This window comes from Vombatus ursinus, unplaced genomic scaffold (assembly GCF_900497805.2).
Source record: "Vombatus ursinus unplaced genomic scaffold, bare-nosed wombat genome assembly UNPS02014807.1, whole genome shotgun sequence".
Lineage (NCBI taxonomy): Eukaryota > Metazoa > Chordata > Mammalia > Diprotodontia > Vombatidae > Vombatus > Vombatus ursinus.
Window position 1 is genome coordinate 1,125,559 of NW_020954585.1, and position 27,270 is coordinate 1,152,828.

A 27,270-nucleotide genomic window follows, 5' to 3' on the forward strand; every position below is an offset into this window, starting at 1 on the left:
GCAAGGGAAGGTAGCCTAGCTGTACCAGATCTAAAACTGTATTATAAAGCAGCAATCATCAAAAATACTTGGTACTGGCTAAGAAATAGAGTGGTGGATCAGTGGAATAGGTTAAGTACACAAGACACGGTAATATCTACTGTTTAATAAACCCAAAGATGCCAACTTCTGGGATAAGAATTCATTATTTGACAAATTGCTAGGAAAACTGGAAAATAGTATAGCAGAATCTAGGCATAGACCAACATTTTACACCATATACCAAGATAAGGTCAAAATGGGTACATGATTTAGACATAAAGGGTGAGACTATAAGCAAATTAGGAGAGCAAAGGATAGTTTAACTGTCAGATCTATGGAGAACAGAAGAATTTATGACCAAACAACAGATAGAAAACATTATGAAATGCAAAATGGATAATTTTGATTACGTTAAATTGAAAAGTTTTTGCATGAACAAAGCCAATGCAACCAAGATTAGAAGGGAAGCAGAAAACTGGGAAACAATTTTTACAGCCAGTGTCTTTGATAAAGGTCTCATTTCTAAAATATATGGAAAACTGAGTCAAATTTATAAGAATGTAAGTCATTACCCAATTGGTAAATGGTCAAAGGATATGAACAGGCAGTTTTCAGATGAAGAAATTAAAGCTATCTATAGTCATATGAAAAAATGCTCTAAATCACTACTGATCAGAGAAATGCAAATTAAAACAACTCTGAGGTACCACATCACACCTATCAGACTGGCTAACATGACAAAACAGGGAAATGATAAATGTTGGAGAAAATGTGGGAAAATTGGAACACTAATGCATTGTTGGTGGAGTTGTGAACTGATCCAACCATTCTGGAGAGCAATTTGGAACTATGCCCAAAGGACTATAAAACTATGCATACCTTTTGATCCAGCAATACTACTTCTAGGTCTGTATCCCAAAGAATGGGAAAAGGACCCACATGTACAAAAATATTTGTAGCAGCTCTTTTTGTGGTAGCAAAGAATTGGAAATTGAGGGGATGCCCATCAATTGGGGAATGGCTGAGCAAGTTGTGGTATATGAATGTAATGGAATACTATTGTGCTATAAGAAATGATGAACAGGCTGACTTCAGAAAAACCTGGAAAGACTTGTATGGACTGATGGTGAGTGAAGTGAGCAGAACCAGGAGAACGTTGTACATAGTAACAGTCACACTGTGCGATGACTAACTTTGATAGACTTATCCCTTCTTTGCAATGCAAGGATCTAAGACAACTCCAAAGGACTCATGATGGAAAATGTTATTCACATCCAGAGAAAGAACTATGGAGTTTGAATGCAGATCGAAGCATACTATTTGCTCTTTTTTTCTTCTGTTTTGTTTCTTCTTTCTTGTGGTTTTTCCTATTCTTTACAACATCACTAATATGAAAATATGTTTAATCGGAATGTATATGTGGAGCCTATATCAGATTGTGCACCATCTTGGGGAGGGAGGCGGAGAAAATTTAAAACTCAGAAGCTTATGGAAGTGATTGTTGAAAACTAAAAATAAATTAATTTAAAAAAAAAAAGAAATGAGCAGGCAGATTTCAGAAAATCTTGGAAAGACTTACATGAATGAAGTGAACGAAGCTGAGTGAAATGAGTAGAACCAGGAGAACACTGTACACGGTAACAGCTACGTTGTGCAATGACCAACTTTAATAGACTTAGCTCTTCTCAGCGATGCAAGCATCCAAGACATCTCCAAAAGACTAAAGAGGGAAAATGCTAACCACCTCCAGAGAAAGAACTATGAAATCTGAATGCAGATGGAAGCATGCTATTTTCTCTCTCTTTTTTTCCTCTCTCATGGTTTTTCCTTTTGATTCTGATTCTTCTTTATAACATGACTAATATGGAAATATGTTTAATATTATCGTACATGTATAGCCTTTATCAAATTACATGCCTTCTTGGGGAGAGGGGAGGGGAAGGAGGGGGAAAAATTTAGAACTCACAATCTTATAAAAGTAAATGTTGAAAACTAAAAATAAATAAATATTTTTTTAAAAAGAAGATTAGCAAACAGATTTACAAATATCTCATTTTATCCTTAACAATGCCCCTAGGAAGTAAGTGCCATTATCTCTATCTTATAGATGAAGAAACTGAGCCAGACAGAAGTTGAGTGGCTTGGGTCACCACAGCCAGTAAGTGTCTGAGGCAGGATTAGAACTCAGGTTTTCCTGACTCCAAGTCCAAAGCCCTATGCACCGCACCACATAGCTCCATTCAACAACATATCCAACATGAGGATCATCCAACCCCAGCTTGAAAAACTCCATTGACAGGGAATCAACGACCTCCTGAGACAGCACAATTCATTTTTCAAGTGTTCTAATTGTTAGTAAGGATTTCCTGATATCAACTCACTAGCATCTTCTAGTCAATGAAACTTGTTCCACTTTCTAAGGCCAAGAAAAATAACATTAATTTCTTTCTTTTTTTGTGTGGGGGGGGAAGCAATAGGGGTTAAGTGACTTGTCTAGGGTCACATAGCTAGTGGGTGTCTAAGGCCAAATTTGAACTCAGATCCTTCTGACTCCAGGGCCAGTGCTCTATCCATTGCACCCCCTTGCACCCCCTAGTTGCCCCAGTTAGTTCCTTTTCAATGTGATAACCTTTTAAATACTTGGAGGTAGTTATCATGGAACCCATCAATCTTCTCATCTGAGTTACAGAATCCTAGAGTTTGGCCTATAATGTACCCAAGTGGTTGCCTAGCCTCTACTGGACGCCTCTACCTTGAACCTCTTGAGGCAGCTTGTTTCACTTTTGTCCAGCTTGAATCATTATTTTTTTTTTAAATTTGAGGCAATGGGGATTAAGTGACTTGCCCAAAGCTAGCTGGTAAGTGTCTGAGGGCAGATTTGAACTCAGGTCCTCCTGACTTCAGGGCCAGTGCTCTATCCACTGCGCCACCTAGCTGCCCCCTACCTTGAATTGTTAGGAAGTTTGTCCTGACATCAATTTATTGACTTCTTTGCCACTCTCACCTATCACCCTCAGGTTCCAAACAGGCCAAGTCCAATCCCCTTTCACACAAGAACCTTTCAAATATTTAAAGCCAATTATCATATTCCCCCTGAATCATCTTTTCTTCAAACTAAATATGCCTCTATTCTTAGCTTTTGATCTGGCTTCAGTCATTCAGTGTTCTATTTTGTATCATCTGGGAGTTTAATGAGCACATTATCTTTGACTTTATCTAAGTCATTGCTAGCAACATTCAATGATACAGGGCAAAGCATAGATTCATGGAGTACTACATTGGAGCCATGCTGCCATGCTGCCATTGTAATATTAACAACCATTCTATGAATCTCATCATTCAACCAGTTCTGAATCTTCCTTGTTGTGTTATCGTCTAATCCATATCACTCCCTTTTCTGCATAAGAATAGCATGAGTGAAATGAGCTGAACCAGGAGAGCATTCTACACAGTAACAGCAACACTGTGTAATGATCAACTAAGAATGACTTAGCTCTCATCAGCAATACAATGATCCAAGACAATTCCAAATTCCAAGTCCATGCTATCCGCATCCAGAGAAAGAACTGATGGACTCTGAATGCAGATCGAAGCATACTATTTTCACTTTATTTTTTTCATGGTTTTTTTCCCCTTTTGGTCTGTTTCTTCTTTCACAACATGATAAATATGGAAATGTTCTACATATACAACCTATATCAAATTGCTTACCGTTTTAGGAAGAAGTGAGGGGAAGGAAGGAGAAAGGGAGGAAGAAATTTTGGATTTTAAATTTTGTAAAAATGAATGTTAAAAATTGTCTTTCTTATAATTTGAAAAGATACCTTTGACCCAGCAATAGCACTTCTAGGGCTGTATCCCAAAAAGATCATACAAATGGGAACAGGACACATGTACAAAAATATTTATAGCAGCTCTTTTTGTGATGGCCAAGAATTGGAAATTGAGAGGATTCCCATCAATTGGGGAATGGCTGAACAAGTTGTGGTATATGAATGTAATGGGATACTATTGTGATATAAGAAATGATGAACTGGCAGGCTTAAGAAAAACTTGGAAAGACTTGTATGGTCTGATGCTGAGTGAAGTGAGCAGAACCAGGAAAACGTTGTACACCGTAAGAGCCACGTTGTGCGATGACTAATATTGATAGACCTAACCCTTCTCGGCAATACAAGGAGCTAAGACATCTCTAAAGGCTTCATGATGGAAAATGCTATCCACATCCAAAGAAAGAACTATGGAGTTTGAATGCAGATTGAAGCATACTATTTGCTTTTTTTTTCTTCGGTTGTGTTTTGTTTCCTCTTTCTGGTGGTTCCTCCTATTGGTTCTAATTCTTACTTATAACATCACTAATGTAAAAATATGTTTAATAGGAATGTATGTGTATAGCCTATATCAGATTGTGTGCCGTCTTGGGGAGGGAGATGAGGAGGGAGGGGGATAAAAATTTAAAACTCAAAAGCTTATGGAAGTGACTGTTGATAAAGCAAAAGAAATTAATAAAAAAATGGAAAAAATAAAATACTATTAAAAAAAGAATAGTATGAGATACTTTATCAAAAGCTTTGCTAAAATCTAGGTAATCTATATTCACAATATGCCCTTCCTCTACTAGTTTAGTAATGCTATCAAAAAAAAACATGAGATTAGTCTGTCATGACCTGTTCTTGGAGACGTCATACTGGTCCTTTGTTATCATTGCTTTTCTTTTTAGATGTTTGACAACCATCTTTTTGGGCAGCTAGGTGATTCAGTGGATGGAGTGTCAGACCTCGAGTCAAGAAGACTCTTCTTTCTGAGTTCAAATCTGGCCTCAGACACTTTTTGTGAACCTGGACAAATCACTTAACCTTGTTTGCCTCAGTTTCCTCATCAATACAATGAGCTGGAGAAGGAAATAGAAAACCACTCATCAATCAATAAAATGAACTAGAGAAGGAAATAGAAGACCACTTCAGTATCTTGGCCAAATGGGATCATGAAGAGCTGGACATGACTGAAAAACAACTGAACAACAAAAACCATCTCTTTAATAACCCTTTCCAGAATTTTGCCAGGATTTGAAGTCAAATTCACTTACCTACAATTTACAGACTCTCTTTTCTTTCCTTTTTCGAAAATCAGGATGTTTGTCCATCTCTAATCCTATAGTAACTTCCATTTTCCATAATCTTTTAACCCTCACTAGCAGTTGCTCAGCGATCCTCTCTCAGATATTCCAGGACTTCAGGATGTAGTTCAATTGGACCAAGTGACATATTCATCAAGGGCAGCTAGATGTTTTCTTACTATCTCTCTACTTTTTGTGGGAGCCAGGCTCTGACTTCTCTTGCACATTTGGATGGAATGGAATGGTCCCTTATTTGGCTTCTGCTTAGGCATAACTGCTGAGGTCATTAAGGCTAGCCGGTCTGGCCCATGTCATTTTGCCACAAAATTTCAGACTCTATGATATGCCAGTGGTGCAGTGCTGGGCCTGAAGTCAGGAAGACTCATCTTTCTGAGTGCAAATCTGGACTCAAGACACTTACTAGCTGCATGACCTTGGGCAAGCTACTTAACCCTCTTTGCCTCAGTTTCCTCATCTGTAAAATGAGCTGGAGAAGGAAATGGGAAAAACCACTCTACCAAGAAAACATGGGGTCACAAAGAATCATGACTGAACAAAAACCCACACTGATGAGATCCCAGATCCATTGAAGCATTGGAGAATGGGTCAGTACTAGTTGATAGGGAGTTCTGGTTAACAGGTTACTGGTTAAGACAGCTTACTTTATCTTGCTTCATTTTCACTGTATCCCCAGAGTTTAGCGCAGATAGTAGGTAGGCACTGAATAAATGTTGATTGATCGACGAAACAAAAATGAGATGATAAATGCAAAGTGCTTTGAAGTGCTATATAAATGAGTTGTTATGATTATTATTGCCAGTATTTTATTATTATTATAATTATTATTATGGTAGAAAACTGTTCAGCTTCATGATGGCATGGGCAAAGGTAAACTTATAGTCTGAAGTTCTTGATGGGGGCTCATAAATTCTCCACAACCACCACACTTGCTTTGTACCTGCCCCGAAGTGTTTGTTACACCTTAGCCCCAGTGCAGTCCTAGGAAATCATGAGTAGTGCTCACTGCCAAATACAGGCTAAGAGAGCCAAAGCTGGGAGGAGCCTTAGAAGCCGGACCTGGTCCAGTTTCCTCAGTTTACAGATGCAGAAGCAGAAGCTCTAGAAAGCAAAATGACTTGCCCAAGGTCACACAGGGAGAAGGTGGAGTTTGAAGTCAGATTTTCTGCCTCTGGAGTTAGCATTCTTTCCCCTGTACCATATGACACAAAAACAAGTTAGAAATAAAAATGAGATTTTAAAAAAATACATAGAGAAGAATTTGGGGCAGATGGCAGTCTTCTGAAATAACACTTGGCTTGGGATAACTCTAGTATACGTGTGTTAAAATTTTTAAATGCTCCAAATTTAAAAAAAAACACACCTTTTTTTTTTGAGAAGGAAAAAAACCAAGCTATTTCCTACACCTGAACACACAGATACTTAGGAGGTTAAAAAAAAAAAAAAGTATCTCTAAGTTGTCACAGACTGAAATTTCTGAGGAGAAGTGGTACTCAAAGTATGGTGCAGGGACCACTGGGGCCCTTGACACTCTTTTAGGTTTTAGGAAGCCCTTGATTTCAAAACTATTTTCAAAATAATACTAGTTATTTCAATTTCTAACACAGTAAATATTGATAGGGAAAACTCCCATAACCAAAAGCTCTTTTGGCTGTCCTCAGTAATTTTTAAGAGGTATAGTAGAAAGGGACCTGAGACTTGCTACAGAGCAAAGCCACCAGGAGATGTTTAAAATGCCAATTTACTTTTGATGATATTTCTCCAAAAAAAAAAACCCTACCCCCCCAAGCCACAGTACATTCACTTGGACTTTCCTTGAATTTAGAGTTAATACAGCACTTTTTGAGTCATACAGTACATTTCAACAGGACCAAGAAAAAACTCCAAAAAGCTAAGTGTGCTGGGATTCAAAGAAAGACAAAAATCACGATCCCTGCCCTCAAAGAGCTTACAGATTGATGAGGGCGGGGGAGGGGAGGGCACAACATACAAACAACTATGTTCATTAAAGATATACTTACACACACACATATACAAATATGCATATATATACATACATATACATATACAAGTGTATATATACATGCACATATATATATATACATACATATGTATGTGTATGAATATACCCACACACATATACATATACACACAGAGAGCAGCTAAGTGGCACAGTGGCTAGAGCACCAGATCTGGGAGTCCAGAAGACCTGAGTTCAAATCCGGCCTCAGACACTTACTAGCTGTATGATCCTGGGCAAGTCACTTCACCCTGTTAGCCTCAGTTTCTTCATCTGTAAAATGAGCTGGAGAAGGAAATGGCAAACCACTCCAGTATCTTTGCCAAGAAAACCCTAAATGGGGTCAGGAAGAGTCAGACATGACTGAAAAATAATTGAACACACACAGCAGCTGAAGGCAGGATGAACTGGAGTGGATTTTCAAAGAAATCGGAATGTAATAAAATTGATCCCACAGGACAGCTAGTAGCTGTGTGGTACAGTAGAAAAGACACTAAAGTTGGAGACATAGGACCTAGCTTAAAATTCCAGCTCTCCCGCTTACCTAAATCTAAATAATTTGCCTCAGGGCAAATCACTTAACGTCTATGAGCCTCAGTTTCCTCTTCTTCAAAATCAATGATTTACTTAGAAAACTTCTAGTGATTAAGATATGATCTTCTGCTAAATATATAAGGCTATATGCTCTTATTTTCATCTGAAATCAAAAGCTGACAGATTTAGCTAACTTAAGATGAAATCTAGGGGGAAAATTTTCATGTCACATGCTCCAGGGCAAAAGGCATGTTAATTGAGCTCTAAATGTAAAATCACCAGGAGAAATTGGGGGAGGAGGGGAATCTTTGAAGCAATTTCTCTGATAAAGGTCTTTTTTCTAAGCTCTACAGAGAACTGATTGAAATTTATAAGAATTAGAATCATTTCCCAATGATAAATTGTCAAAGGATAAAAAGAGGCAGTTTTCAGAGGAAGAAATTCAAGCTGTTAATAGCCATATGAAAAAAAAATGCTCTAAATCACTAATAATTAGAGAAATGCAAATTAAAAGAACTATGAGGTCATACCTCATGCCCGTCAGATTCAGAAAGGTGAACTCCTCCAAAAAGGAAAATGACAAATGCTAGAAGGGCTGTGGGAAAACAGGTACTTTAAATTCTCTGTTGGAGCTGTGAACTAGTGCAGCCATCCTAGAAAGCAATTTGGAACTATGCCCAAAAAACTATTAAACTGTGTAATCATTTCAATCTAGTGATACGATTACTCAAGTCTATACCCTTAAAAGATCAAAGAAAGAGAAAAAAGACCTTTTTGTACAAAAATGTTTATAACAACAATTTTTTTGTAGTAGCAAAGAATTGCAAACAGGGAATGCACATCAATTGGGGAATAGTTGAACAAGTTACGGTTTATGCATATGAGGGAAAGCTACTGTGCTGTAAGAAATGGAGATGTATGAACAGATGCAAAGTGAAGTCAGCAGAACCAGGAGAATAATTTATACAATAACAACAATATTGTAAAGAAAATCAAATTTGAAAGTCTTAGGAATTCTGATCAACTCTATCAATGACAAACCATCATTCCAGAGGACTCATGAAACATGCTGCCAACCTCGGATAGAGAGCAGATAGATTCAGAGTACAGACTAAAGTATATAGGCTCCTCTATTATTATGACCTCCTTGAGGGCAGACACAATATCCAGGCCTTAGCAGAAGTGAAACATGTAGAATGATAAATACCACCTTTGTCTTGGACAGTGTGTGTGTGCGTGTGTGTGTGTGTGTGTGAGAGAGAGAGAGAGACAGAGACAGAGACAGAGAGAGACAGAGCACTTGAATATCATATTTCAAGAAATCATGTAAGAAAATTTCCTGGATCTCAGCACCAGAGAACCAGTGAAAACAGAAATAATTCATCAGGTATCTCCTTAAAGAAACCCCAAAACAAAAACTCCTAGGAACATCATAGCCCAAAGCTAGAACTTTCAGGTCAAAGAAAAAAAAAATACTACAAAGAACCAGCAAGAAAGAATGTAAGTACTGAGGAACCACCCAGGCAAACAGGGTTAAATGACTTTCCTAGGACCACACAGCTAGTGTCTGAGGCCAGATTTGATCTTAGGTCTTCTTGACTCAAACCAGCACTCTATCCACTATACCAACTAGCTGCCCAAAATACAAGATTTAGAAGTTACCAAGATAAACGTGTGGATAGAATGGAATGATATTCCAAAAGCAAAAGATACAGATTCACAACCAAAAACATATAATCCTACAGGGAGGAAATGGACCTTTAATGAAATAGGGGGCTTCCAAGCACTTTTGATGAAAAGACTAGAGCTGAGGAAAGACTTTGAAATGCAAAGGAGTCAAGAGAAACTTTGAAAAATAAATACATTGGTGAGCAAGAAGGAATTACACAAACATTAAGTGTTTATGTTCTAAAAGGGGGAGATAATACAAGTGTCTCCTCAAAACCTTAAGGTCATCAGGGGTCACAGAGAGAGTTAAATAAGTTAAAGGGCAGGCCTGGGAGTGGTTTTATTATGTTTTGATGGTCTTGAAAGCAAAAAGTGTAAAGATGTGGAAAAGAAATAAATTGAGGGAAAAGGAAAAACAGTGGGAGAAATTATCTCACATAATCTGAGTGCACAAACATGGAGGAGAGTCAAGGAGAGGCAGGTGATACTTGAACTTCACTTTCATTGGGGTAGCTCTGTGGCATTGGATAGAGCTGAAGTGAGCCTGGAGTCACAAAGACCTGAGTTCAAATCCAGCCTCAGACACTAGCTGTGTGACCCTGGGCAAGTCACTTAACCTCTATTTGCCTTAGTTTCCTCATCTGTAAAATAGGGATAATAATAGCGTTGGGAAGGTCAAAGGAGATAATATTTGTAAAGCACTTAGCATGGTGCCTGGACCATAGTGGGCACTATATAAATGTTAGCTATTATCTGAACTGGTCAAAGGAGGTGAGAATATACATGTAGAGTTGAATAGGGAAATGCATCTCACATAATGGGGAAACAGGAGGAAATAGGGAAAACCAAGAAATAAGAGGCAGGGTAGATTCAGGAAGGGATTAATCATAAGCAAAACAAACTCTAACCTTGGAGGGTGGGTGGCAAATAGGAGTTTAAAAAAAAAAAGAATAGGTTAAAAATCTGTGATTGAGCTCTGGGCAAAGGAAAGAGGAGAGGGGCAAGGAAGAAGAACTAGATTTTATCAAGCATAGAGCATTGGTTCCAGGCACACTCTTTGCTCACATCTTTACTTATTTTCCATTAAGAGGAAGAGGAATGAAAGGAAGGGAAAAGCATGGAAATGGGAAAAAAGGGAAACAAACAATTGAAAATCAGAATTGTGAAAGTGGGTTGGATGAACTTTCCCATACAATGAAAAAAGACAGCAAAATAGATTAGAAAGAATCTAACAATGTGTTGCTTATGAGAAACTACAAATTTAAAAGAGCATGTTTACCCAAGTTCAGAGGCCAGCTTCATTACCTTGAGCAGGAGGGGCTAAACCTGGGTGATGCTTCTAGTCAAAGATTGCTCTAGGGCCCAAGGTCATGGGGGGGCACGGCCCACGGTAGCTGATGCCTCTTCCCCCCTCCTTCCTTTCCCTGGTGAGGGGGGAGGGTAAAATCAAAGGTGAGGGATAAAGGGTGAAATTCTCTTCTCCTATGAGAGGGGTTAACAGATACCCTCTTGACTCAAGGGAAGGGAGTGGGAGGAAAGAGTGACCAGGGTTGTAAGGAGGAGTTTCAAAACTCCTTAATGATCAATCACAAAACCTCCAGAATCTGCCAAAATATTTTTAGCTGTTCTAACTTTTCCTTGCAACCTCCATGAAGGAAGATTTAGATGTGTAGAGGGAGGGGAGTAAGTAAGCCTCACAGAACCAAAAAGCAACTGCAGTTTTCCCCAACTCCCTAGCACTGAGAGAATTGACAGAATTGGGCATACACTTCCAGATAGGGCATCCATCCCTGTCCTCTATGCTGCAGAAGGTGTACCCAGGTTCATGGCCTTGAACTGACCCAGTGGACCAAGCACCTGAGAGCATCAGTGCGAATGCGAGACAGCCTCATAACTGTCTGCCCGAAAAGCATCTCCAAGCCTAGGTGCTTGAAGGGTCACCCCAACTGCAGAGCAAGAAAGGGGGGAGGGGAGGCTTACATACCTTCCAGTCTTGGCCAGAGAAGAACCAGGGGTGAGGCAGTTTCCCCATATGCGCCACCAAAATGATGAGGTTTAGAGGTTTAGGGGTGCTGGGACTTCAAAATCACAACACACAGGTCCTGCCCAAAAGAATTCGACCAAGCCTTCTTTCAGCCAAAGACAAGGTTTATTAGAACATCTGTTGTATTGGGTAGACTCTTAAGGAGTCTGAACATTAGTAAGCTAGTGGCTAGATGTTAAGAGTCTGTGCAATGGCTAGATTTTAAGAATCTCAGCCCTTGGCTAGATTATAAGAATCTGAGCACTTTAATGGAGACTAGATGGACTTTATATACAGAAAGATTATGGGAGGGATCTAGGAGTGGCCAAGTAGTTTGGGGTGAGGAGGGGTCTAAGGAAGATCTGAATGGGAGTGGCCAGTAAGCTGGGGTGAACAGAACTCCTGGAACCTGGACCATGTGGCCAAGGGAGAATGGAGACTAGCTAAAATTAAGGGTGGGAAATGGCCTGGGGCCATAGGGAGGTAGGGCTAGGCTAGGTTAAGAGTAACAGAATTGGGAGATTGGGTGTAGCCATAATGAAAGGCCATTTGATGGGAATATAGCCTCAGGCAAACACCAGAGATTTGGCCATGTGGTCCAGGGTTTTTTCCTTTTTGGGGTCTAGCTCTCATCCTCATCAAAATCAGCAAAAGAACAGATCAACAAAAAGGTATTCAACTGAAAAAACAACAACTAGAAAACAAAAAAATTTATAAACCCAATTAAACACAAAAATAGAAGCTCTGAATATCAAAGATGAGATTAACAACAATGAAAGCAAAATAACTCAATAAATTAATTTTTTTAAAAAGCTAGGTGTTGTTTTTCAGAAACACAACAATAAATAGATAAAACAGTCAATTTGATTAAAAACAAAGAAGAAAACCAAATGACTAGTATCAAACATAAAAAAGAATAAATCAAAACAAAAGGTGGACTACCAATACTAGGTTTCAAACTATGCTACAAAATAGTACTCATCAAAACAATTAGATAATGATTAAGAAACCAAGACGTTGATCAGTGGAACAGAGTATTCGATAAAACTAAAGACTCTAGCTATTGGGGTTGTTCTGCCAGATATTTGATAGAAACTAGGTATAGACCAACATCTCATACCATATACCAAGATAAGCTCCAAATGTATATATTGCTTAAGACTTATAAGGTAACAAATTAGAGATGAAAAATACCACCTTTCAGATCTATGGATAGGGGAAGAATTCATGACTAAATAAGGGATAGAGAGGATGACAGAAGAGAAAAGGGTCAATTTAAGTTTTTGTATAAAAGTTACTACAGTTAAAATTAAAAGTGATACACATAGGAGGCAGCTAGGTGGCGCAGTGGATACAGCTCCAGTCTTGGAGTCAGGAGGACCTGAGTTTAAATCCGACCTCAGACCAAAAACTTGACACTTACTAGCTTTGTGACCTTGGGCAAGTCACCTAACTCCAATTGCCTAGCCAAAAAAGAAAAATAAAATATTAAAAAAAAAAAAAAAGGAACAGTAGGCTTTTGGGGCAGATAGGTGGTGCAGTGGATAGAGCACCAGCCCTGGGTTAAGGAGGACCTGAGTTCAAATCCGGCCTCACACACATAACACTGAGTAGCTGTGTGACCCTAGGCAAGTCACTTAACCCCATTGCCTAACCAAAAAAAAAAAAAAAGAAGAAGAAAAAAAAGTGAAACACATAAACTAGAAAATAGAATTTTAAATGAAAAAAATCAAACTTATAAAAAGGAATTATCTAACAACTAAAGAGGCTACATAGTGCATAGTGGCATAGTGCAAAAATCCACAGAAGGTAATGAAGAGGTGCATAGAGTGCGCAAGCCAACTTCAATATAATCAATGAGAAATTTGAAGAATAGGACTAAAAGGTCGGGGAACTACATGATTGTAAGAGATAATGGTCATTTGGTGAGGATGAGAGATGGCAGGTGGGCAGCATCCCAAGAGATCCACTGGTGTCTTCTGAATGTCAGGAAAAAGTAAGGAAGCCCTCCAGTACATAGAGTAGGCATCCTGTGATGAACTTAAGTTGTGCATGGATAAGTTAAATGAGACAGTCTGGTATGGATGAATTGCACTATACATTGTTAGAGGGAATATCCAAATCAATGAGATCAATGATTCATTCGAATACCTGAGTTCTATCTATAATAAAGGATAACCACATTTCTGGGAAATATCCATTAGTTATAGTGCTAGGGGATTAAAAAAAATTACTCGGATTCTAAAAAGATCAAGGAGGAGACCATTTCTAGGGCTGTAATTATTAACCAAAAAAGAGAGAGGTAACCACAAAAGACAAAATATACAATTTGAATTATATTAAATAGGAGGCTTTTGCACAAAAATCAATGCAGCCAAATAAGAAAACTATATGTTGTGAAAAGTTAGTGTCAAATATTTCTGACAAAGGTATGAGAAACATAGGGAACTAAAAACACAGAAGAAATAGAGCTACTCCCCAAAATACAAGGGACCAAAGAATATGAAGTTAAAAAAAAACTATCAAGAACCATTTGTAAAAATGCTATCACTATTAGAGAATGCAAATCAAAATAACTTCTTTACCTCAGCATCAAATTAGCAAAGATAATCAAAGATGAAAATAGTCAATGTTGGAATGGCTGCAGGAAGACAACAGGAACACTAAGAATACACTGTGAATTGGTTCAACCATTCTGGAAATTAATTGACATTATGAATTGTTCAATACTGGAACCCAGCAATACCCCAAAGAGGTCAAAGATAGGGAGAAAGTTTTCAAATAGTATTATTAATAATATTGATATTACTCATATCAACTGTTACTTATATCGAATGTTGATATTATTCATACTTTTTGTAGGAGCAGTAAACTAAAAATAAAGTAGATGTTCATCAGGTAAGATGTGGCTAAAGAAATGGTGGCATACAAATGTTATGGATTATTGTACCATAATAACTGATGAATATGCTAAATTCAAGTAAACTTGTTTGACAACTTCTGGTTCATGAGACCAAAAATATGGAGGACTAGGCACTTTCTTTGATTCTCATGACCTTTCAAATTTCTCCAAAATAGGATTTATGTACTATAGATAAGATAAAGCAATTTCAGCTGTCTCCAAGGTCTAAGATACCAAAGACACAGACGAGACCAAAAACATACAAACAAAAACAATGAATGAGTAGCAGAGAAGGTTAATCCCTAACGTCTAATACTTTGCAACCCTTCCCCACTAGCCACCAAGCTCTGGCAGGGCCTCAAAAGCTAACCAATCCACAGGCTTACAACAAAACTCAACTCTGTTCCATTCCCCTCACCTCATGCCAGGGAAAAACCAAAAGGCAGAAGTTTGCCCTGTCTGGGACAGTAGCTTGGCAATGATCTGTACTACAATCATACTTGGCTAAAGAACTAAGGAACAAAGAGAACCGAGGCAGGACACCATAGTGTATGACACTCCACTAAACATAAGGGAAAGGAGATTGGCATCAAGCTAAGGCCACTTATGGCCCTTCAGAAATCACTTGGGGCAGAGACTAATTCCCATAGAGTTATTGCCATCAAAGGGGAAGGAGTAAGAATGTGAGTAATAGAAGAATACAAAGAAAAAAAAACTGAAATTGCCAAAGATTTCAGGTGGAAGAAAACTCAGTTAAAGACCATCAGCATAAGTAGATAAATCAACAGAGAAGATACACATAATGGAAGGGAATATGGCCTCCAGACCAGTTGAACAATCCAGACAAAAGAAAATAAATCAGCCCCCGATAAGGCAAGGGACTCCGTGGATTCCCAAGAAATCACAGAACTGTGGCAAGATGGTCCCAAATGGTTCAAGAGAAAAATAATCATGAAAGCACAATTTATGACCTGCACAGCAGAAATAATTGACAAAATAGAAAACTTGTATCTACAGTAGCAAACTTCAGCAAAGAAACAAAAGAAAGAATAAAGAACCAAGAATGCAAATACACAGACAGGAAGCACAACAGGAAGCAAAAAGCAGCAACATTAACGGAAAATGTGATCTCCATATAAGCAAAAGATACTAAAAGGCTGGATGCTTAGAGACAATTTTAAAATTATAGATCTTTCAGAAGAACAAGTAAAAAAAAACAAACCTAAACACTAAAATGCAAGAAATAACACAAGAATAATACCAAGAACTTCTTTTTTTTTTTTAGTCATAAGTCGGCATTTATTATTTAAGTTGAAGAACAGGTTATGAAGGGAATGGAGGACACATTCATAACAGAGTCCACGGTGGAGCCCTAGAGGAGAGGGAAAAAGGGAGGAGACAAGGAGTCTCCCCTCTGTGTCTGCTCTAGACAGGGTTGATCCTGATTTCTGAGTCTTGGTCCGGGGCACACAATGAAGCACACCTTTATAAGATGAGGTTCCAGGGGCTACAGGTTTAGGAAACATCAAGGAGTGGCCAAAGTTACACATCGAGCCAGAGGCGGGGGCTGGGATTTTCTTTGGATCAACAGCACTGCTTCCTTTTAGGAACTGAAGCATAGTGATAAGTTATTTCACTCTTATGAAACATTCTTGTGGTTCAAGTCTGTGCTAAAGAATTCTTTCATCACCTCTCTGACTTCTTGTACTTTGCTTATAGTTTCTTTGAATATGCATCCCACTTGTAAGCTGCCTGCTCAAGGGCTGCTACTTGCTCCTCATTTAAAGTGATCTGATCCAGATAAGGCTGAAGTACTCCAGATTCCTGGTTTAAGTCCTTTAGGTTTCTACTTATGTTTACTGCAATATCTTTCATTTCTAGATACTTCAAGCTAGTCAGTTTGTTCATATTTTCCAGAAGTTTATAGTCTTCACTGGTGGCTGTCAGCTCGCCTGTCAGGTACATGGCCATTTTGGAGAACATGTCTTGGCACAGTCCCGTGACGTCCACCTCCTCGGCCATCTCCACCACGGCATCGTTTAGGCCAGGGAAGGAAAGAAGGAGAAAGGATGGAGGGAAGGGTAGGGATGAGGGAGGGAGGAGAAGGGAGATAGGAGAAAAAGAGAGAGGAGGGGAGAGGAAGAGGAGAGGGAAAGGAAGAAAAAGGGAAGGGTGAAGAGTAGGAGAAAGAGGTAAAGGGAGGGGCAAAGGAAATAGAAAAGAAAATGCTAGTTGAAAGAATCCAGAGATTGCCTCTGGGGGGAAAAAACCAACCCTATGCTACAAACTCCATGACATATAGTGGTTAAATTTAATAATTCCATCGGTAAACAACAAATTCTGCAAACAACTTTCAAATATAAAGGAAAGAAATTTGAATAATGTAATACTATTCTATATAAACAAGAAATGGTAGTGGGCAGAGAGAGGGGAATAAAATAAAATGTTCCAAAGAGCAAAGGAGTCAAGATGTAACCCAAGGTGACAAACCTTATAAACTGAAGCCTAACAAAAAAGAAAAAAAGATGTATGTTAATTTTTTAAAAGCTTAGACCTGAACAAATTATTTGCTTTGCAAACATCTCAGACGACAGAAATACAAGAAAGGCACATAAATACTCTACAGCAATCAAGAAAGACAGAGTTAGAAAAAGGCTGACTCCTCTGAAGGCTTGGAGCACTTGGGAGCCCAGCTCACAGAAAGCTCAAAGCTTTCCTTCCCTTTGCCAACTTTGCATTTGACATCTTGACAGACTTGTTCAATGGACTCATCTGGGGGACTTTGACAGGAAACCCAGGACACTGAAAGTAAGAGCACAGAATTATGGTTTATCCCCATTGGCTGATGATCAAATAAAGTCTGCCTTGGGGACTAAACCTCTGGTGTTTGTCGTCTGATGAACATGAGACCAGCTCCAGAAGTTGTTTCAGAAACTGGGGAGTTGAACCTCAGCAAAAACCCAAGATTAGTTCCTTGATGGCACAGACTAAGTCTTTACATACCATTTGTGTTATCCCTTTACCCCTCAGTGCCTACTCTGAACTACAACTGCATTTGACGGCCTGATGAACTTGCTCAATGGACTCTTCTGGGGGAGGTTGGCCTCTGCTTTCAAAACCTCACTAAAGCCTGTATCCATAGGAACTGTGAAATGAATGGCAATGCAGGGGCCATATCTTGCACTGGATCAAGCTGCATAAGACTACCCATCCCAGTGTAGACCCAATCTCTTCCCAGGGTGCCATACCAAGGGGAAGGAAAGCTGCCCCTGCAATAAGATATTTCTGGCTTGTGTTTGTCCAAGTCTGTGCTGATTTAGCTCCCTTCATCCTCCCATTGATGGCTCTTGTTTGCTCTGTCTCAATGCACAAATATAATTGGTTTTTATGTACTTATTGTGGAATGTGGTTGAGGCTGATTAATAAAGATATAAAAAAGTTCTAAGTCATAATTAAGCAGGAAGTTTTACCTTGAGGAGACAGCAAGAAGTTTCAGGATTTCTTCATGTCATTTGAAACTAAAGACTTTCCTGTTCTAATTCCATATACTGGGCCTTACATAAGTAACTGGACAGAATTAAGGCACTTTCATTTCATTGTTCATTTCCTGTGATTATGTTTTGTAACTGGTTTTTCTCCAGAAGTTATAGTGTTGGTTGACAGTCTTGGTTCTTTGTCATGTGTTAAAAACATATTTGCGAAGATACTTGTGTTGAGGGGGTAAGTCCAGTCTCAGGTGAATTGCAGTTCTCTTTCTCCTGAAATATTGTAATACATAAAGACTTGTTCTTAATTAAAAAAAAAAAGACAGAGTTAATACAAGAAATTTTTCCAGAAAAAAAAAGAGAAAAACATCTGTGAGGCTAATAATAGAGAAACCTTTAAGAGATTTCTTTTTTAAATACACCATTTGAGAGAAATGTCACAAGTGGCTCAAAAGGAGTGTGATCCTGAATTTCGGGTATGGATATCTGTAGCTGAAGAAAGATTGAGGGGATGATGTTGGCATGGCCAGAGGTAGAATCTTCTTAACTCAATTTCTCCATCGTGTTATTTCCTTTGGAACAGGAATGTTTCCCACCTGATTAAATTTGAATCTGGTTATGAGGTGGAATTGTTACTGCATAATTGGTTGTCAACTATGACTCTTACCTGACATCAGAGAGAGCTAAGGGTGCATTATTCTTTTATACAAATGTGCTGAGTCATTCTGTGTCCTTAGGCCCGGGGGACCAGTTTAAAAAAAAATTTAATATGTATTTTATTCACCCAATTATATGTTAAAATTTTTTTAAACAATTTTTTTTTTAAGTTTTGAGTTCCAAATTCTATCCCTCCCCTTTTCCCTTCTCCCTCTGAGATGGTAAACAATCAGATATAGGTTATACATGTGCAATTATGTAAAACATTTCCATATTAGTCATTATGTACAAGAAGACTTGAATAAAAGAAAAAAAATGGGTCTTCAAATAATATCAGTTATTTTTCTGTAGGCAGATAGTATGTTTCATCATTAGTCCTTTGCAATTGTTTAGATCTGACTTTATATGTGAGAAAAGTGTTTTGTAGTTGTGTCTATATTGTTCCTAGGTTTGTCTTGGTAGGTTGACTCCCAAGTATTTTATATTGTCTATAGTTATTTTTATTTATATTGTCTATTTATATATATATTTATTTATATTGTCTATAGTTCTTTTAAATGAAATTTCTCTTTCTATCTCTTGCTACTGGACTTTGTTGGTAAAATATAAAAATGTTGATGATTTATGCAGGTTTATGTTGTATACTGCAACTACGCTAAAGTTGTTAATAATTTCAGGTTGTTTTTTAGTTGATTCTCAAGGATACTCTAAGTATAACATATTATCTGCAAAGAGTGATAGTTTTGTTTCTTTGTTGTCTATTCTAATTCCTTCCATTTCTTTTTCTTGTTTTATTGCTATAGTTAGCATTTCTAGTATGATACTGAATAATAGAGGTGATAAAGGGCATCTTTGCTTCACCCTTGATTGTACCAGGAAAGCTTCTAGTTTTACATTACAGATAATGATTGCTAATGTTTTAGATAAATATTACTTATCATTTTAAGGTAAGCTCCATTTATTCCTATGCTCTCTAGTGTTTTTAATAGGAATGGGTGTTATATTTTGTCAAAGGCTTTTTCTGCATCAATGATTTCTGTTGGTTTTGTTATTGATATGGTCAATTATTCTGTTAGTTTTCCTAATATTGAACTAGTCCTTCATTCCTGGTGTAAATCCCACCTGGACACAGCATATGATCCTTGTGATATATTGATGTAATCCCTTTGCTAGTATTTTATTTAAAATTTTTGCATCAATATTCATTAAGGGAATTGGTCTATAATTTTCTTTCTTTGTTTTGGCTTTTCCTGGTTTAGGTATCAGTACCATATCTGTGTCACATAAGACATTTGGTAGGACTCCTTCTTTGCTATTTTTCCAAATAGTTTCTATAGTATTATTATTAATTGTTCTTTAAATGTTTGGCAGAATTCACTTGTGAATCCATCTGGCCCTGGGGATTTTTTCTTAGGGAGTTCATTGATGGCTTCTTCAATTCCTTTTCCTAAAATGGGATTATTTAAGTATTCTATTTCCTCTTCTGTTAATCTGGGTAATTTATGTTTTTATAGATATTCATCCATTTCATTTAGATCGTCAAATCTATTGGCTTAAAATTGGGCAAAATAGCTCCTAACAATTGTCTTAATTTCTTCCTCGTTGGTGGTGAATTCACCCTTTTCATTTTTGGTACTAGTAATTTGGTTTTCTTGTTTCCTTTTTTTAATCAAATTAACCAATGGTTTATCTATTTTATTGGTTTTTTTCTCCCATAAAACCCGCTTCTAGTTTTATTTATTAGTTCAATGGTTTTCTTACTTTCAATTTTATTAACCTCTCCTTTGATTTTCAGGATTTCCAATCTGGTGTTCAATTGGAGGTTTTAAATTTGTTTTTCTTGGGGCAGCTAGGTGGTGCAGTGGCTAAAGCACCTGCCCTGAAGTCAGCAGTCCCTGAGTTCAAATCCGGCCTCAGACCACACACTTGACACTTACTAGCTGTGTGACCCTGGGCAAGTCAGTTAACCCCAATTGCCTAAAAATCTAAAAAAAAAGAAAATTGTTTTTCTTCTAGTTTTTTTAATTGCATGTCCAATTCATTGATCTGCTCTTTCTCTATTTTATTGATATAAGCAATTAGAGGTATAAATTATCTCTTAAGTACTGCTGGCTGCATCCCATAAATTTTGGTATGTTGTTTCATCATTGTCATTTTCTTTAATGAAATTATAGATTGTTTCTATAATTTGTTCTTTGACCCAGTTATTTTTTAGGATTATTTTGTTTCCAATTAATTTTTTATCTATCTTTCCATTGACAGTTAATGAATGTAATTTTTATTGCACTATGATCTGAAAAGGATGTATTGACTATTTCTGCATTTGGTTGTGAGGTTTTTAATGTCCTAATACATGGTCAATTTTTTATGGAGGTGCCATGCACTGCTGAGAAAAAAGATAAATATCTCCTTTCTATTCTCTTTCAGTTTCTCCAGAGATCTATGATATCTAATTTTTCCAGGATTTTATTCACCTCTTTAACTTCTTTCTTGTTTATTTTTTGGTTAGATTTATCTAGTTTTGAGAGGGAAAGTTGAGGTCCCCCACTAGAATAGTTTTATTGTCTATTTCCTCCTGTAATTCATTCAACTTCGTCAAAAATTTAGATTCTATATCATTTGGTACACATGTTTAGTAATGCTATTACTTCATTGTCTATGATACCTTTCAGCAAAATAGTTTCCTTCCTTATCTCTTTTAATTACATCTATTTTTGCTTTGTCTGAGATCATGTTTGCTACCCTTGCTTTCTTTGCTTCAGCTGAAGCATAATAGATTCTGATCTAGCCCCTTACCTTTACCCTGTGTGTATCTCTCTACTTCGAATGTGTTTCTTGTAAACAACATATTGTAGGATTCTGGTTTTTAATCCAGAATGGATTATGCTATCCATTTCTGTTTTATGGGTGAATTCATCCCACTTACATGTATAGCTATGATAACTGTGCATTTCCCTCCATGTTATCTTTTCCTTGTTTATCCCTCTTTTCTCTTACCCCTACCCTTTCCCTCCTCACAAGTGTTTTACTTCTGATCACTGCCTCCCCCAATCCACCCTCCCTTTTATCAGTCCCTGCCCTGTTTCTATTATCCCCATTCTTTTTCTTACCCTTTCTTACAGGGTAAGATAGATTTCTGTATCCAAGTGAATGTGTATGTTATTCCCTCTTTGAGCCAATTTTTGGTCAGAGTAAGGTTTATGCTTTGCCTGCCACACCCCCCCCCCCATTATAATAGCTCTTTCATTCTTTTATATAGAATAATTTACCCTCACTCAATCTTCCCCTCCTTCTTCTTCCAGTGAAATCTTTCTCATCCCTTTATTTTTTGGGGGGGAGGGGGTATCATCCCATGAAAGTCACCTTATATCCTCAGCCTCTTGTCTGTGTATAGTCCTAACTGCCCTTATAAAGTTGTTAAGAATTAGAAATATTATCTTGTCATACAGAAATATAAAGTTTGACCTCATTGAATCTTTTGTTTTCTCTTTCTTGTTTCTTCTTTACTTTTTTATGTTTCTCTTGTATTTGAAGGCCAAATTTTTTATTCAGCTCTGGTCTTTTAATTAGGGATTCTTGAAAGTCCTCTATTTCATTTAATACCCATTTTCCCTGAAAGATTATATTCAGTTTTGCTGGGTAGGTGATTCTTGGTTGTAATCCTAATTCCTTTGCCTTCCAGTATGTCATATTCCAAGTCCTCTGGTTCTTTAATGTGGAAGTTGCCAAATCCTGTATAATTTTGATTGTAGTTCCACAACATTTGAATTGTTTCTTTTCAGCTGTTTGTAACACTTTCTCCTTGATCTGTGAGCTCTGGAATTTGGCTATGAAGTTCCTGGGAGTTTTCATTTTTGGATCTCTTTTAGGAAGTGATGGGTGGATTCTTTCAATTTCTATTATGCCCTTTGATTCTAGTATATCATTCCAGTTTTCCTTGATAATTTCTTGAAAGATGTTGTCCAGGCTTTTTTTTTTTTTTTTTGATCATGGCTTTCAGGTAGTCCAATGATTCTTATATTATCTCTCCTGGATCTACTTTCTAGGTCAATTGTTTTTCCAATGAGAAATTTCACATTTTCTTCTATTTTTTTTTGTCCTTTTTTGATTTTGTTTTATAATATCTTGATGTCTCACGGAGTCATTGGCTTCCACTTGCTCAATTCTAATGTTTAAGGAATTATGTTCTTCAGTGAGCTTTTGTATTTCTTTTTCCATTTGGCCAATTCTATTTTTTAGGGAGTTACCTTCTTTGGTAAATTTTTGCATCTTTTTCCATGCTATTGACTCTTTTTTCATGATTCTTTCATGTTACTCTCATTTCTTTTTCCAATTTTCCTTCTATCTTCTCTAATTTGCTTTTTAAAATTCTTTTTAAGCTCTTCCAGGAATTCTTTTTAGGCCTGAGACCAAATCATGTATTTCTTTGAGGCTTCACATGTAGCCATTTTGATACTATTGTCCTCTTCTAAGTTTGTGCCTTGATCTTCCCTGTCACCATAGTAACTTTCTATAGTCAAGTTCTTTTTTTTTTGCTTGTTTTTTTCTGCCTATTTTGTGACTTGGTGTTTTTATGTGAGAGGTGGGCTCTGGTCCTGAACTGTCCTAAGATTTTTGTGCTGGGGCTCAGGGTCATTGCTGGCTTTCACTGGGCTTTAGGCCTAGCTGCTTGCTTGCACTGTGCAAGTAGACTTCCCTTCTGGCTCATACTGGGGAGTGGGGCCTCCCTGTTGGCTTTCCCTGGGTCTGGGGTTTAACTGCTGGCCTGCCCCAGGGGTGGAACCTTGGTGTTGGTTTGCTATGGAAACAGAGTCTTTCTGCCGGCTGACTCTGGGAGAGGCATCTTGTAGCTGGTGTGCCTCAGGGGTGGGGCCCTGCTGCTGGGTTGCTATGGAAACAGGGACTCTCTATGGGCAGGTCCCAGGAGTGGGGTCTTGCTGTGGCCAGTCCCAGGACAGGGCCTCACTACTAGCCAGCAATGGGATCAAGATTACCCTGGTGGCTTGTGCTGAGGGTGGGGCCTTTCTGAACCCAGTACACTGCTCACTTTCCTAGGGGGTGCTGCTGGCTTGCAGGAGGGCAGGTGTGAGGGACTGTCTGATGTTGGCAGCTGCCAGTTGGGTGCTGTGGCATGGGTAAGGTAAGATCTGGGTATTTTGGAAGTCGAGGCAGGGACTGTGGTAGGCAGAGTCGTGTGTACTGGGATGGGCTGGATACGGAGAAGCCATGAGGCAATTGGGCAGTGCTCTGTGACATAAGCTGGGTGCAAGGAAGTAGCCGAGCCTGAGCTCCTGAGGCAAGGGGCGGTGCCACGTGGGAGTGGGATGGCAGAGGACTGAGTTCCCTCTGCTTAGTCCCCTCCCTATATGCAACGTCATCCCCAGATGCCTCTTGTGACCTTCCTGACCTTGTGCAGCACTGACCCAGTCCCCTCCTGAGTCTGACTTCCTAGGTCACGTACTCTTGTCTATGCGTCAATCCCAGATGCCTCCTTCCTATATCCAATCCTGGCCTCCTACGTCACTCCCTCCCCCTTGGTGTGCTAAACTCAGACAGCCCCTTTCGGTATCTGACCCTACAATCATTGGCTAGTAGCAGGCTGGGGAGGAGGGGCTAAGTAGGTACTTAGGAACAAGCGTGGTCAGAACACACGTGCGCTCTCCCCTGGCTCCTGCTCTGTTGCTCTGGCCTTGCTGCTTGGGCTTGCTATGATGGTTTGCTGTGTTGGCCTCTGAATAAAACTCTGGTGTTGGTGCCTTCCCATGGCTTGTCTCTGTGTGGTGATCCGGCTGAGGACCGAAGACCCGGGAATGGGTAAGACTCTGGCGGTGCACTTCTTTTAAGAGAAGTGGGTACTGGCGCACGACTGGCAGAGGGTCAGCGTGCGGCCCGTATAGGCAGGGCCTCAATAATGGAATGCCTCAGGCTTGGAACTCTGCTGCAGGCCCCCTGCTGTGAAGCTGGCTGCAGCAGCCACTCTCTACCTCAATCCCTTCCCACCCCAGTGAGACATACCTTTCCTGCTATGCTGGTAAGCTGCTCTCCTGCTCCTAGATCAGTTCTGAGATGGTTTTCAAGTTGTTTGGAGGGAAATTTGGGAGGGCTTCAAAGGGTTTCTTTCTCACTCTGCCATCTTGGCACAGTAAGTCAGGTAACCAATTTGATGCTGTTATGATCATACCTATGCTTTTTCCTTTTAAACCAAATTTCTATAATCAGGGAAGGTGGTCAGAAGATATGAGCACAATGAAATTACCTAAGATCTTACTGTTTTCAATCTGAATGACTAGTCATTTCATATCCCAACTACGTGAATTAGTGCTCGGACTTGTCATTTGCCTGTTAAAAGTTACATAGTTATGTATAAGATTAAGTCCCTGAAATATCACATTCTTTCAGAATGCTATGGAGATGATTGGACAAAAATAAAAAACGCTTATAAAACAAAGATGTAAATCTATTAATTTGTGAGGTTAGTAAATGTTGATGGTCATTATTGTATTACTTTGGCTTTCTGTTTCACTATCTGTATACTGAGTTATCTCAGTGTCATGTAAATTTCCCCTCTACAATTTAGTCTTGGTCTTAGATATTCTTACAATGGCTTGTGCTATGATTAATCAGTCTTATTCTTACATTAACTGATCAAGGGAAATTGTGACAAGTCTCTCATTGACAAAAAGGGGGAAATTGAGAAAATCAAATTATTCTAATTCCATTTTGTAATTGATTCTATTCTGTTATCACCCCCAATCTGTTGTAAAATTGCCTAAGTCAATGTTTCTTTGTCTCTGAACTTAGTTCAGAAATTTAGCTACCCTGTAATAAATCAAGTTCAGAAGTTCAGTCCTCCCACTAATCACCATTGACTCTCTTTGCCTGTTTGGAGTGGGGTGGAAGAAAATTGTAAGAATTGTGGTAATTCTCTCCTTGGTTATATTGTTTCACGACTTGTGCTTGTATTGCTGCTGTGAGTTGTACCACTAACATAGTTCACTGATTTGTTCCTCTGCTTCCGCCATGAGAGTAAGATTGCTTGTGTACCACTCAAAGAACATTGGGGAAGAAACCATAGGAAACAATGTAAGAGCAGGTCATGATGGGTGGAGTATATGGTGGAAACCACAGCCTGAGTGTGACCCATGGTTATTGTAAACAGCAAAACAGCTCTATTACAACAAATATCCCAGAGAAAACTTAAGCACCCATGGGAAAACTTGCACATGACCCTGGACCATCTCCTGCACTATGCCCTCTTTGTTCTGTTTCTATATAATATCTGGCATGGCCTACAGGTGGTAAGGAGATCTACCATTGTCCTCCTGCTGCCAACCAGCCCTAATAAATCTACACATTTCTGCTTCTTTCTTCAGTATCTCAGTACCTCCCTATAATGGTGGGACTATTCTTTTGGACAGTTTGCATCTTTAAAAGGGAAGAAAGGGGAAAATCTTGCTTTAGTGGTGGGAGGGGTCCCACTGAAGAACATTTCCATGGGGAATGAGATATATCGCATATATATTTTTTAAAATGGGCATAATTTGCAAGGATGTGGTACTTACGAGTGACCACCCATTTTTGCCTCAGGAGAAGAGAAATTAGAGTTTCTGGAGGAAATTGAAACCCAAAAAAGTCGGAGGGCATGGAACCTGAGAGATTTCACAGCACATAGAGAAAAGATCATCATGGGGGAAGGAAAAGAGAATTAAGGAACAGCACAATCAGGGACACAGGAAAATATCTACCATGGAGCAATATTTCTGTCTTTTATCATTGGCAGGAATTGGTATTTCTAAAAGTGAGGAACAAAAGAAAAAGGAGGCTAGGGAACAAGACCTACAAAGCAATAACAGAAACTATTTGGAAAAAAGAATGCAAAATAAAAGCTTTACTCTCCTGAGGAACATGGAAACTAAGAAGGAATAAATGTAAGGGCCATAAATCAAAGAATAGAAGTCTAGAGTAAACAAAAAGAAGAGGAAAAATAATGAAGAGAATGAGGTACAGAAATCCTTTTTAGAAAAAGGCACAGAAAATCAAACTTAAAAACTAACAAAGACACTTCTGGTTCACATGACCAACAAGATGGCAAACTAGGCATTTTCTCTGATCCACACGACTTCCCAATCAGAAATTATAAGCCAAAGATAAAGCATCTTCAGCTACATTCATGTTCAAGGATACCCAGGAAGCCCAAAAAAGGTTAAGCAAAATACAGCACCTGATGCCTACCCCAAGCTCAGTCAGCATCATGTCCCCCACTGCCCACCACGCCAGCCAACCTGCAACAAAGCCTAACCTCACACTGCAGGTGTCCCTCGCTGTCTCCAGGACCATGGAGATGCAGGCTACATCCAACTCAAGTTTGCTGGGGCCACAACAGCCACTTCCAAGGTGACAGCACTCTGTGGCATGAAAGAGCTCTGCAGGAAAGTGAAGAAACAGAGGGAAAGAGGCAGGACACAACAGTCCCTCCTCCCACCTCCACTACCTCCTTCCTCCCAGAGCCTCAGAGACCCAAACGACAGAAATCAATCCTGTAGCAGCAGCCTGGGAGCACTCTGGACTGCTGGTGCCTGGCCAGAGAGCCGAGGAACAGAAGGAGTGGGACAAGACAGCATGCGTGTAGTGGGGCTGTGCAGAACTCCATTATGCCTGAGGGAAAGAGCCCAGTATCTACCTAAGGCCAGTGCCATCCCCCTGCAGTCATTTAGGGCAGAGATCTAGGCTAATGAACTCAATAAGGGAGGAGGCTGAGGTGCTTTGAGATTGAGCCCCCAGGAAAACCACAGTTAGAGGAAAGGGAATCAGAAAGTGAGCAATGAG

At 38.9% G+C, this 27,270-nt stretch overlaps 1 protein-coding gene across 1 annotated transcript; it reads right to left on the minus strand.

The window, feature by feature from the left end:
• Nucleotides 1-16,000: 16,000 nt before the first annotated feature.
• On the minus strand, nt 16,001-16,331 carry LOC114051975 (biogenesis of lysosome-related organelles complex 1 subunit 2-like). Its single transcript, XM_027874389.1, has one exon. It carries the CDS (start codon nt 16,322-16,324, stop codon nt 16,016-16,018), a length of 309 nt encoding a protein of 102 aa, XP_027730190.1. The 5' UTR covers nt 16,325-16,331; the 3' UTR covers nt 16,001-16,015.
• Nucleotides 16,332-27,270: the final 10,939 nt, after the last annotated feature.